This window comes from Ascidiella aspersa, chromosome 8, assembly GCF_963924565.1.
Source record: "Ascidiella aspersa chromosome 8, kaAscAspe10.2, whole genome shotgun sequence".
Classification (NCBI taxonomy): domain Eukaryota; kingdom Metazoa; phylum Chordata; class Ascidiacea; order Phlebobranchia; family Ascidiidae; genus Ascidiella; species Ascidiella aspersa.
Window position 1 is genome coordinate 11247281 of NC_139454.1, and position 13834 is coordinate 11261114.

Below are 13834 nucleotides of genomic sequence, written 5' to 3' on the forward strand. Positions count from 1 at the left end.
TTTTATTTGGAGGCTATTTTAAGGAAAAGTAAAATTCATAATGCACATGCAAACACAAAAATAACAAAAACAGCACAAAGACCTAATTGAGAAAAGTTTCAAACGATAAAATAAGTGAGCATGAAATAAAACAAACATAACACTTGCACTTTGATAGACAGTTCAATGTTACACTATTTTGACACTAAGTTAAATAGCAAAATGATATTTATGCTTTTAATATAAATTTCCTAAGGGATGCATAACAGAACATTGTTGATTTTCACGAAGATGACGATAAAATCTTAACACATCAACATTGGAGCGAACACAATTGCGTTCAAAATCCAGTACTCTAAGGCCCTTCAGTGATTTAGCTCGCGACAGTGCAACATATGCTTGGCCACATTCAAATACCTTTGACAATGACATTTCAACACAATCCAAAGACATACCCTGGCTTTTGTGAATTGAAATTGCCCAAGCTAACTTTAATGGAATCTGCCTACGACAAAATGTTGTATCTGAAACTTTGGTTATCCAACGTTCAAAATCAATTGTCACTTCACTTCCAGATAAAAATTTTACAACTGGAAGTGGCTGCGTTGAAGATTTTGTAAACCTTGTCACAATACCTCGAGCACCGTTCACTAAACCACGACTAACATCCAAGTTTTTTGTCAACATAACTTGGGTATTAATTTTTAAAACAACTGATTTTGTGTCAGGAAAAATTCTGTCTAGAAGTGAGCCATAAGCTTCACAATTATCTTGAGCATTAAACAAAACAGAAGGTCCTTGAAGCTGTTTTAACGCGTCGGCATTGGTTTGGTCAACATTTTCGCGATGGGTGCATAACTTGGTTGCCAAAATGCTTCCATGTTCTATTTTATTAGATTGAGTTTGCTTTAAGGTTGAAACAGCTCCAGCATCACAACGTCCAAACCTGATGTCTTGTAAAATTTTGATGAAAGCCTTATCAGATTGTCTATAAACAGTTTTAAGTTCCCAGCATGTATTTACACATTTTGACCAAGAATTGCTTTGAAAGCATAGTTTTTTCTTTTCTTTGCCTTTTGAGACTGGGGGAAGTTGAAAGAAATCCCCACACAAAATCAACTGAATACCACCAAAAGGTTCATCATTTTTACGACAGGATCTCGCAACTGCTTCCATTTTGTCAAAAAAGTCTGCATCAATCATGGATATTTCATCAACAATTAAAAACTTGCAGGCTCTCCACTGTTTAACAACAGTTTTCTTGCTCATTGCAACTTTAATACAGTCTTGAGTAGTACCACAAGCATTGCCCATTCCTGCAAAAGAATGGAGTGTCATCCCTCCTATGTGGCAAGCTGCCACGCCTGTACTTGCAGTCACAAAGGTCTGTCCAGGGGGCAAAATACCAACTATTTGCTGCAACAAAAATGATTTGCCGGTGCCAGCACTACCAGTAAAAAACAAATTTTTACCCTGCCTAATAATGTTGATGATGTGCTTCTGTTCATTGTTTAGTTTATTAGCTGCTAAAGACAGAACTCTCTTTTTAGGTGGAGGTTCCAAGATAGTTGTGCAATTTTGATTTGTTCTGTCAGACAAAGGTTCTTTACGTTTCCTAGAGTTTTGCATTGTTTTTGTTACATTGGCATCTCGTCTTGCATTGACTACTTCAATATCTTTGGCATTCAAAGGACTAATATATTCTAAATGTTTGGGCAATCCCAACAGAAGCTTCTTTCTGGACGAAATTCCTTTTGAAGCTTTGAAATGTGTCAGTTTTACAGATAAAACTTTCAAAAATTCTTTTAAACTTCCAGGTGGGCAGTTAGATAGCATAATACGCACATTGTGATTTTGCAAAAAGAAGGAACATTTTCCTTCTTTCATAAATTTACAGTGGATTTTTACATTATCAAGTACATAATTAATGGGCACTTTTCGCACATTTTCAATAGTTAAAACAATTTCTTGAAATTCATTTCTATTTAGTGAAAGCTTCGCCTTGCTTGCGGTGGATTTCTTTACCACTTCATTTCTATGGTTATGAGCTTCAATGCACACACAACAAGTATCTAAAATTGAATCCATGTTCCAGTTGTTCTGTTAAAATGTAAATTTCTTACACATGGTTAGTCTTTAAATTTTGTTAATTAGTGGTTGTTCTTTACTACATAAAACAATTTTTTGGTACCATAGGAAGACAAAATAAGCGGGGTCTAAAAAACCATCTGTGTTGAGCAATGGTTAGCAATTTTGCACAGCACTTTCTAGGTTTAATGTAATCATCTCCACAAATACCATCTTCACAATCCACAACGGTCCCCCAAATTTCTCCAGCGGTTTCCCAAATTTTGAACTTGCAACTTTTTGTTATTTAAATGAAACACTTGTGGTCTTTTAAAACTACATAGCGGTCACCCAAACCAAACCTTAAAAAAAAACCCTGTTCACAATTAAGCTTGGGGTCTGAATTGTAATAAATTTTCAAAAAAACACTGTGGAAAGTATGACAAGAGCACCCGCGAGTTTTTTCAAGCTTTCATAAGTGCAACCAGAAAAAAACTGAACAGCAAATAAAACCCTTGTGCACCCTTAATTATCACATGTATGCAAAATGTAGTGCATTGGAAAATCATAGGTACACTCAGGATTTTGAAAGTGCACCCAAGGCAGATTTTTGACCTTCGTTACGCCATACTTTCCAGACTGGCTTACAAAGATCCTTTTATCAACTTCAAACCATCACTTTAGTTTAACCAAAATATACTTAGCGGTATGCTTTTCAAAAGGAATAGTTTTTTTACTAATCTGTTATCTTTGGTGATGTTTATATAACCCAGGTTACATGTATTTTTATTATCTGTAGTCAGGTGGGGTTTAATTATATTTGATCAAGTTACCTTTCACTTCTTCACGTTTTTTTATTTTAGGAAAAAAAATAGATTACATAGCTTCTACATTACGCTACACAACTTAAATTTTTATTAACAGTGCTTCTTCTTAGTAATTGTATAACATTTTAATCCTCTAGCCATGTATCTTTATATGATCAAATAACGTCGCTAATAACACATACTGTCGTCAGTCGATACTCATGGTTTTGAAAAAAAGGAATTTTAATGTATTTTACTTTTTTTTAGTTTGGGAACAGCTTTTGTTTTTGTTCACAAAAATAAAATAATTTTAATATATAATATAAATACTACACACCAAAAGTAACCGTACTAGTTGAATTTCTCATTACCTGTTTGAAGCATTGATTATTCTATTGACCCACAGACCACACCCAAACGCTAACCCGCACCCTACGTCCTAACCCAAATATTGTGCGCTGATTCAATAATTGTTTGAACGCTGTAGTAGGATTCTATACCAGCGCCCGCAAATATGGTAGGTAAGTATCTTCAGATCAGAAGTACAACAAATTAATATAAAAAGAAATAGCCTAGTTGAAAAACCAACGAAAAAACCTCTGGTAAACATGTTCTCGACTATTTGCAACACGAAAAGATTCCACTTCAAGCGAAAACGAAGACCATATCCACAACGGTTCGGGATGTCAAAAAAACATTTCTGACATTATGTGGTTAATAATATACAATAATAAATTACCATGCTTTTTAAGGCCCGTAGATCGGAAATATAAATCGTTTTTCTAAACTTGCGACGAAAATCCATCTCGAAGTTTGTTATAAAATTGTGATATTCTTACATGCTTCACCCCCAAAATGCATCGTTTGCCCACTATGGCATTTTTCTGTCGTTTATATTGAAATATATCGAAAAGATTTCGGCACTTTTACTATACCTAAAATCGACGAACGATAAAAATACTCAAAATCCAAAATATTTTTCCTTATTATTTTTTAATGTGTCCACAACTTAACTGAGTCGGCCTACATCAGGGGTGAAATTAGAATAATTTTCGTGCCGTACGTTAAAACTCTTTCTTACCGTAACGCATAAAATTTTTACAGATGAAATCACAAAGTCTCATAATAACTGGACGTTACATATCCACATGCGGCTCGCCGCCATGTTTTTGTGGCTCTTCTAGTAGAATCGTAAAATTCCAAAAAAATTGTGGCTACCAACAGTACGGTTTATGAACGTTTCTCTCTTTTTCTTTTATTTTATTTAGGCCAGCATTTCGTTTATGACATAGAAACCAAAGAGCAAAGGCCCGTTTACACTTCAGCTGCACTGAGCTGAGCAAAGCTTAATTTGCATTTAATTTCTATTGTGGCGAGCGTTTCAAGCTTTACTAGACTCAAGCCCCGTGCAACAGCTGCAGCTAGCTCAAAAATACGCTTTGGAGCGATTTTCACGCTTTGCTAAACTCAAGCCCAGTGCAGCTATAGAAAAACGTTACGTTTGGGGCGATTTTTACGCCCAGCACAGCTCACTGCAGCTGTAGTGAAAACAATTTCACGCCCAGCTCCGCTCAGTGCAGTTGTAGTGTAAACGGACCTTTATCAAGTCAACGCAATTTCATTGCTAAGGTTTCAGAGATTAGCAAATCAAACAAAAGACTGTATATTGATAAATACTGTGCGTGTTATTGTGCTATTACCGTTATTATATGGGCCGAAAATTTATTTTCGGGACATATCTTGTTTTTCCTCGTATTATATGGGCCGAAAATTTATTTTCGGGACATATCTTGTTTTTGCCGTTATTCTTTTTTGGTTTATAGAAAAAGTACACATCGTATGTAGGTGCTTTATAGAAGTTTATGAGGCTGCACCCCCAGGGGCTTTTGCTTGGGGGGCAAAAATCTGAAATATTGCGCTTTAGCTCTCTTTACCTTACGACTGCCATCTAGCAGCAGTAAAACTTCCATACAGAATTCGTTCATATTCGCTTGCTTTGTCCAGCTTGTGAAGTGACGAAGCGATAAGACGCCTGCTGCGCTTTATTGTCCCGCGCGTGAGACTTTCATTGTAACTCGTCCAAAACTGGGCACGTGCGACTTGCATTTTAAAAATAGGCTTCTCTTTAGTAAAATCACTTATTGCTCTTACAAAACAACATATTTTATAAATGCGAAATCTGGTGGCAATGATCTGCTGGCCTTCAACATATCAACACCAGGCCTACACAACTTAAAATTTGGTGTTGATATGTTGCATTGGAGTAACAAACGAAACAAGTGCAAATAGCAAATATTCTCCAAATACGATTTTTTCAAATATTCTCCAAATCGTATTTCGTTGTACTGTCGCGGTAATACACAAACAGGTAAGGCCGTGAATAAACTCTCACCCACCGTACAATTAACGCAGGAAAGTATTGCGAGTAGGGATGTTCCAATCAGAATATCGGCGACTCATTTATAATGCTTGCTTTAAATGCGGTGTCAGGTGTCAGTGTTTTTTCGGGCGACCAATTACTTCGCGATAAGCTTCGCCTAATTATCAAGTGTCAATAGGGTGTATTTACCGCCGCAAATTTAAATGCGAAATCTTGAGGCAGTTTACGCCTCTCTGTTAGCACCTGTTGTGCACGTTGCTCAACCTCATTCCAAGTCTGGCGCTCGTGGAGTGCGGAGCGAAAAATGGCAAGCAGAGCAAGTTACGCTCAGGCAGTGAATAAAAATGCGGCCAGCTTTAAGAGGCCGAATTGCTTAAGTATATGAGGACGGTTAATTTATTGAAAAGAGACGAAATTCTGAATCTTATAAAAAGTATGGATTATCCACTGAAGAAATTAGTTGGGATTGCAGAAATGCGAGGCCAAAACGACAATGAATTTCAACGGGCGTGGAAGAAAACCCGTTACCAAGCACCCCATCCGTCAGAAATCAGTGCAGTTCTAAGCAAAAAGGTCTACGACAATCAGTGCATTCAAAGGATCAAAAAGTCCGACTTTTAGACTTTGAGGTCTTGGACAATGCACTAATTTGCATTAACAAATGTGCATAAGAAGATTAAGTTTAACAATACTTGACCCAACCAAACCCAAACGCTAACCAGCGCCCTAACCCAAATAATGTGCGATAATTTAATAATTATAACGCTTCAGGCCCCAATACCTCAATTTGTGACGTAATAATCTTAAATACAATGGACGAGAAACCATCCGAGTTTGGGCTTTTTTCCCCAGAATTTAAAGAATTATTAAAATAACGCACATTATTTGGGTTAGGATTCGGGTTAGCGTTAGGGTTTAGGTGGGTCAAGTGTTATTAATCCTATCTCATACTTTTTGTTATCTTTTCTGAACTTTTAATGAATATTTTTAATTTATCTACACCGGGAGTTTACCTAAAGGCCCAAATCAGTGCATTGTCAGGACCTCAAGGTCTAAAAGTCTAGACTTTTCTGCCATTGGATTTCTGCCATTGACCTTTTTGCTTAGAAATGCACTGATTTCTAACGGATCGGGTGTACCAAGTTATATTAGGATGGCGGACTGCGAATTTTACGTAACATATCATGGGCAAGTGTTCACTTGCAAGTATTGTGACGAGAAAGGTCACAAACAATGTCCTAAACGTCAAAAAGATTTTCCTCGGCTAGTAAAAAGACAAGAAGAGCCCAAGCAAGCCAAAGCACACCGAGAGACAAACGATAACGCAGTTGCCTCCCAATCTAGCGCTGGCGTCAACAACGCTGATAACAATTTACACTCTACAACAGCCGTAAGCAGCATTCTAAACGATGCTGATGTACTCCCCAGGCTTCAACTCTGAAAACGACGCCAACATCAAGCCAAGCACACCGAAGCTTACCAACAACTGGTCAAGGAAAAGGCTGCAACGAAGCCCAGACGAGCTTCCTAACAGCAAATCTATTAGCCAATGTGCGACCAGAATTTCGCTGACATGCCCTGGCTGCCAAGCTGAAGCTGTGTTTCGTCTCAGTCGAAAACTTTCGTTTGCTGGAGTTGTTCCAACAAGTATTCCGTAGCAATCAAGTGCTGCACGGACGAGTTATTTCTGGTCGAAGAGGGTAAAGAAACATGTCAATGTCCTTCATGCGAAGGGACATTGAGACGTATGCCGTGCTGCGATTAGGTCCAGCCAGAATACAAGACGAAGGAAGATGTGCTTGAGTGCATACAGTGCGAAAGGTACTCTGTTGTCTGTAATTGTTTTACTGTTAACTCGCTACCTAAGGTTGCCATGTGTAAATCGTGTAGTAATACCCATTGCAAGTATAAGATAGTCAACTGTATAGTTGCGGGAAAAAGCATTCCTGTCTTATGGGTCCCAATAAAGCGTTTAGATGTGATGTGGCATGGAGTACGAATGGGACATAGATATTGGTGTCGAACGCGTTTAAATACTATTTTTATATCTTTAAATATTATTTCACACAGCGTTCGAGGTTTAAACATTGCTATGAAAAGAAAATCGATTTTTAATTTTTTACGTCGTAAAAAGTGTCACGTTGCCCTTTTGCAGGAAACCCATAGTAGTGCCAAGCACGAAAAGTTATAGGGTATGGAATGGGGAGGGGAAGCGTTTTGGGCGCACGGCACCTCAAGCAGTAGAGGGGTGGCAATACTAATTGACAAAAACTTATCCTATTCCGTCTCAGGCACACGGGTAGAAAAAGAAGGTCGATACTTAATGGTTGAAAATACAATAAATGCTACCCCAATAGTAATTGTTAATGTTTACGCGCCGAATAAGGACGATTCAGAATTTTTCATCAATTTATTCGCCGTACTTGACAGCTTTTCCGATGCCCCAATAATCATGGGAGGGGACTTTAATCTAGTTCTGGACAATGTCCTAGATCAAAACGGAAGTAAAAAACATCGTAACCGAAAAGCAAGAAAAGTCTTTTGCAATATATGACACATTACAAACTAACAGATATTTTTCGCCACAAATTTCCAACCGTTAAAAAGTTCTCAAGGCTTCAGAAACTACCAGCGGCATCATCGCGTTTAGATTTCTTTTTAATTGACGGATCTCTCGTCGAAAACGTTAAAAATGTAGACATAGTCTCCGGTATAATGTCCGGAATGATCAATATAGATAATTACTTGTTAGGCTTACATACGAAATGGATCTCTAAACTACTTGACGAAAACGCGGAAGCTGATTGGAAACAAATCGAAGGCCCCTTTATCCAAGGTAACAGATTAGAAGCGCTTCTTAATGGGAACATAGGAACAAACAAATGCAATTACAAGGTGTATACTTCCTATGCGAACGTTACGTTGCGCAATAACGGCGTGCAAACAACTCTTGAAATTATAGATCCAAAGTCAAACAGCCTTCCGCTTTGGCTAAACAAAAAAGTAAAATTCCGCTCAAATGTTTTTTTTATGCCATCACTTATAGATTCCAATATAATTTTTCACCAGGATTTATTGAATAGGAACGGCGAGTATCTACAATATGACACAATAGTAAATAAATTTACCTTTACACCTAACAACACAGATTTTGTCCAATTCATAAAATTAATATCGAGTCTCCCAGAAGAATGGGATTCGGGTAGCGCAACAACGTTCCGATCGTATAGAACCCAAACATTAAAATTATTTATCCAGCAGTATAACTCCACCAAATCGGTTACGAAAAAATACAAACAACAATTCTCTTTCCTCCAAAAGCTGAATTAAAATGGCACTGGACCTTAAATTGCGGGAGTGCACGTCTGCCATGGGAGAAAATTTACCGCAACCTCTACAATTCAACAATAGAAAACAAACTAAGAAGCTTTCAGATAAAGTTTAACTTGGGCGCCATTGTTACAAATGACTCCCTTTATTCGTTTGGTAAAACCGAACCTAACCAATGTACTTTTTGCAAAAAGGCCACGGAAACCCTGTACCACTTGTTTTATTTGTGTCCTATTACGTGTCTATACTGGGAAAACGTGAGTGCTGGTTAAGTACTAAACTACGAATATCGTGTATTTTTTCCCGCGATCAATTACTTTTTGGAGTGCACAAAAACGAACCGTGCAAAACATTTGTGAAATGTGTCCTTTTATGCGCGCGATTTGTTATTTATCAATTTAAGTATGCCGACACTGTCCCGACTATGTTACGCTTTTTACTGTGCTATCTTCTGTGCGAGCTTCCGAGCGATATTCGGCTTTAAAAAAAGAAAGTATGACGATACACAAAATTAAATGGTCGTTAGCTGCTTGAGAGCTTTACTGTTTTGATTTGTTTTTCTTGTTCGTTTTTTTTCGCTATTTATTTTATTAATAAAAAAAAAAAAAAAAAAAACGTTGCTCCAACCAACATACCAATATCAGACCTAAACACCTAGCAAAACTTTCGATTTAATAGTTTGCGTATTAAGCACATAATAGTGTTTTTCATATTGTTTGAAACTACAGATTTAAAGCCTGTTTTAACAGTGATTGCACGGACCAAACTATGGTAAAAATTTACCGAGTAAAAGTTTGCAAAAGTATAGCAAATCATAGGCGTTAAACCATTTTAAGTCTTTAAGAGAATGATAATATTTGCTTTTCACACTCGTAAGCTGGTCAAAATATAATAAAATGGCCACACGCACTATCTACGTAAACTCTATTTATAAAATATATGTTTCGATCATTCCCCAAAATCTACGCCATATTTCAACCCCTTTCGCATCAAAGGCATAAGTTAAGTGGGGAAATTTTCGGCCCACATCTGTTTTTGCTTGCAGAAACAAGTTAAGGAAAATAAAAAACAAAATATAAAATATTAAAAAATAAAAAGTATAGAAAAAAATAAAAATAAAACATAAAATAAAACATTAAAAAAAAAAAAAAATTTAAATAAAAATTTAAAATAAACACTAAGCCCTGAAAATATACCCCCTGACAAAATATACAACAACCGCACTCCCGTCCAGTTATATGGGCCGAAATTTTATTTTGGGACATATCTTGTTTTTGTTCTTATTATATGGGCCGAAAATTTATTGAACGCATTTGCCCACCCCTGATATATGTAATTGTACAAAACCGGAAAATGCAGTTTCAGAAAAAAAAGCAGCTTTAGAAGGGATCACAGTTGTTAACACACATAGGGAAAGCGAGGCAAAAGTACCACTTAAGGCAGGGGTTCCTAACCGGGGGTACTCGTGGTAGCATTTATCATGCAAAATAACTCGATACTGCCTAATTCCACGTCACTATACACGTGACCTTTGTTCACTGACGCGTGACCTAAACGCCAAACTGTGCGTTTTCAGCGTTTTTACGTGGCATTCTATTTAATACGTCTTACTGATTAGCGGAATCGCCGCTTCGTTACATCGTTGTGTTTCTGAGATTTGTAAATATACTCAACGGGCAATTATCTGCTGAGTGAAGTGATTTTGTCTAGAGAGTTCAAGAAGTTAAGGACAGGTATTTTAGCGGCCTGCTCCTTTGGAGTCGGATACAAGGACACATAAGAGACTTAGGCAGCCGTCGGTTCTCGTCTTCAGAGCCAGCGCTGATGGATGAACTTCAAGGTGAGCCACAGACAGCTTTTCTTTAACAGATTTCACAGTACAATTTTATTTTGGAATTGTAAATGATTTTATGCAATTACGGCCTTTGCTTTGAAAAAAGAACAGTTTTATCTACAAATAATTGTTGTTATTTAATAAGAAACCCCATAGTCTCATAACAATGCGTTTTTTTTAACCGCGTTTTTTAATTGAGAACTATATACGAATTTATTTGCTGCCAGCAATAAACAACAAAGCTCAAAGTTTGAAATATTAAGCACCGAAAGAGGCATTCAATGCTGTCTTGCTGTAAATCTGCTACAAATGGTCTACTATCCAGAGAGAACTAGAGTGTAAAAGACAGTATTTGGGCCCAGAAATCGACTGTGCCTTAGTTTAGGAGGTATTGACCGAACAATTTACGAAACAATTATAGACATGAAAAACCTCTTAAATATAATATCCTAATTTTCCTTGAGTAAAATCGAACCATCGTTTAAGTGAATTTTATCAATGAAGCAGCAACAAATATCTCACTGAGAAGTGGCAAACAAAATAATTAACGTTTAATTTATTTTGGCAATTTTTGTGCGAAATACCTGTTTAACGTTTAATTCAGATCTAAATAAATGTAATTTAGCTATATAAAAATACCATCACAATTTTTTTGGGGTACGAAGAATGCCCTGACCTGACTAAGGGGTACCAGCAGTAAAAAAGTTTGGGAAATCCTGCCTTAAGGGATAAACGCTATTGTCCGAGTTTTACAAAATATATTTTGATCAACTTTGAAAGGTCTTACTGAAAGTTGCTGCAATGCTAAAAATAATAAAAAAAGAAGATTAAAGGTAATTTAATTGCTTTGTCGTATGAAAATGGCGGATCAAAGATTGCTGTTTAAGGGGCGCATAAAAGATATTTTCACAAGTTGCGCCACAACGTGACGTCATAATTTAAGTAATGGTGTACAACTGTACATGGCGCCTTATAAGTAGGGCGCATACTTTGTGACATGTCAAAAAAGTCAAAATTCTGTCAAAATTTACACGTTAGGTCAAAATTATTTTAAGTCAAAATTGATTAAAATGTATATAAATCGTTTACAAAATTAAAAAAACTCTAAACAGCTCATCGTTCAGTCAAAATTTTATCAAGAAAATTTAGTTTTGAGTTAAGTTTAACGACATTTTAACTGTATAATGTCTTCAATAGAACAATATACGGTATATACGCAAGCTTGCATAATTAGCTACTCAGGCCTAGTTTATCGCACTAGGCTCAGCTAGAACTTCGTTTTTACATTATAGGCTAGTTGTTTATCTCTGATTTGAACAAATGTATTGAACAGTATTTACTGTCTTTTTCGTTGTGCTTTTCAATTATCCCATTTCCTATTTCGATAACTAGATCTTTGTCATTTTTTGAAATTATTTTTACGTTGTAGGCCTTTCAACTCTTTACACAACATTTTCTAAAATACCGAGCGTATTGCTTGTTTGTGTTTTTCAAATGACAAAAATACCAATAAGCATTCTATGAGTCTTGCATAAACTCGAAAAAATATCTGATTTCGTTCGTCCGTAAGTCAGTAAAACATCTTACTATTAAAAGAACATTTTTTAGGGGAACGCCTTTCCGACTTAGCTTCACCACCGGTGTGCACTCAGACTTTCTACAATACTGATTTTCTTTCAAATTAATCTAATTAATGAACATTGCTATTTGCGTAATCTACAACGTCTTGTAAGCTACAGTGGTTCTCAACCTTTTTTCTTTCGTGGCCTATTTTCGTTACATAAAAATTCTGTCGCTCCAAAAAATTTATTTAAATAAAAATAAAATACGTTTAAAACAAAAACAGTCGGACATTTTCAAAACAGAATATTTTTTAAACCGTACATTAGTAAGAAACTTAATTGCTGCTGAACAATAAATTCATGTTTCGTTTACATTCCTTCTCAATTCTTCCCCAAGGCATTCTTAATGTACAATTAAGTATTAGTGACACAAATTAAATTAATTTTTTCTATAAATCTCGCCTTTTCTATAATGGTCTATCCCGGCAGTGGTCTTCAACCTTTTCAATAGGCGACCCCAATTTAAATAAATTGCATTTATTATTTACATTGCGACCCCATTTTGTTTTCTAATACGAATAAAAATATTTTAAATAATGCTGGAACATAGTAGTGCGAGCGTAGATTATATACAACAAAATAAGTTTGAAATACACGAAGGAAGGTAAAAATTTCAGTTTGTTTCAACAATAAATGCATTCAGTGCTATGGTTGCGCCTGCATAGTATGTCCACTAATTTTGGCATCCACTTTACATAAGCATAACCACATGCTATGCTTTATTTCTAAGCAATATAGGCCTACGATGTTTCGTGATAAATATCTCTGGGCCAGACCTGGGCAACATACGGCCCGCGGGCCGGCCCGCCAAGCAGTTTAATCCGGCCCGCGGCTTATTTTTAATAAAATACATGGGCTAAGCGAAAACCAGGGCAAATTTGACAGATCTTGTCAAGACACCGCCAAATTCGATTTTTAGCCTGTTCTAAATGCTAAAACGGAAATTCTTAATATCTCCTGTGTTGTTGGATGTTCCACGCGATGTTTTGGCAACTTCACAGACAAATAGCGTCCTCTGCTGAGTGGCACTCTCTCAAACGAAAGTTTAACAAACTTAGCCTATTATTTGAAATATATATAAATATTAGGCTAAGTTTGTTAAACTTTGTAACACATCGGTAACTTAAAGTTTTAAAAAAGAAGAAAAAACATATAGGCAAGTTTTTCGTACGAAATTTTCACGTATTTTAATCTTAAGTTTTGGGTCAACGCGCACCACAATTTAATAAACACTAATATATTAAGCAATATACATTTTTAGTCGGTGTTAATGCTTCACGTACCATCTAAATCTAAATTAAAGTTTGCATTTTCAAACAAACATAGTCGCAAATTTTTCGCGCCTCGCGCGACGTTTCGTGACCTTCTTTAAATCCGACTTAAATTGCATTTTCGCAAAACTCTAAACGTAATAACAAATTGGTTGATTATTTGTTTTACACCGTCAGAGTATGACGTCATATTGTATGTATTTTATATCCTATATTTGACCCGGCCTGCCACAATATTTTAGGTTTCTCATGTGGCCCGCGGCTAAAAATAATTGCCCACCCCTGCTCTGGGCGCTTTGTTCCCATTCACAAAATATTTGCTTAGGGTACACTTTTGATTATGTTACTTTAAACGAGTTAAAAAGATGCGGTTCGCTGCATCCGCTGTCCTAATTGAGAAATTAACTCCATATATATGCAAACCACGTTGTCCGAGTTAACTAACTAAAAGTTGACCTTTTGAGAAACCACCCTTAATATGCACACGTTCGGTTTTAATATGCTCATTGCGCTAAATCCCGCTTAACAAACCATTTTAAAACAAC

The 13834-nt window shown here is 36.4% G+C and overlaps 1 protein-coding gene across 1 annotated transcript; it reads right to left on the reverse strand.

The window, feature by feature from the left end:
* Positions 1 to 195: 195 nt before the first annotated feature.
* On the reverse strand, positions 196 to 2185 carry LOC146136095 (ATP-dependent DNA helicase PIF1-like). The gene has a single exon (XM_083395993.1). The coding sequence runs from the start codon at positions 2065 to 2067 to the stop codon at positions 217 to 219; it is 1851 nt and encodes a 616-aa protein (XP_083252119.1). The 5' UTR covers positions 2068 to 2185; the 3' UTR covers positions 196 to 216.
* Positions 2186 to 13834: the final 11649 nt, after the last annotated feature.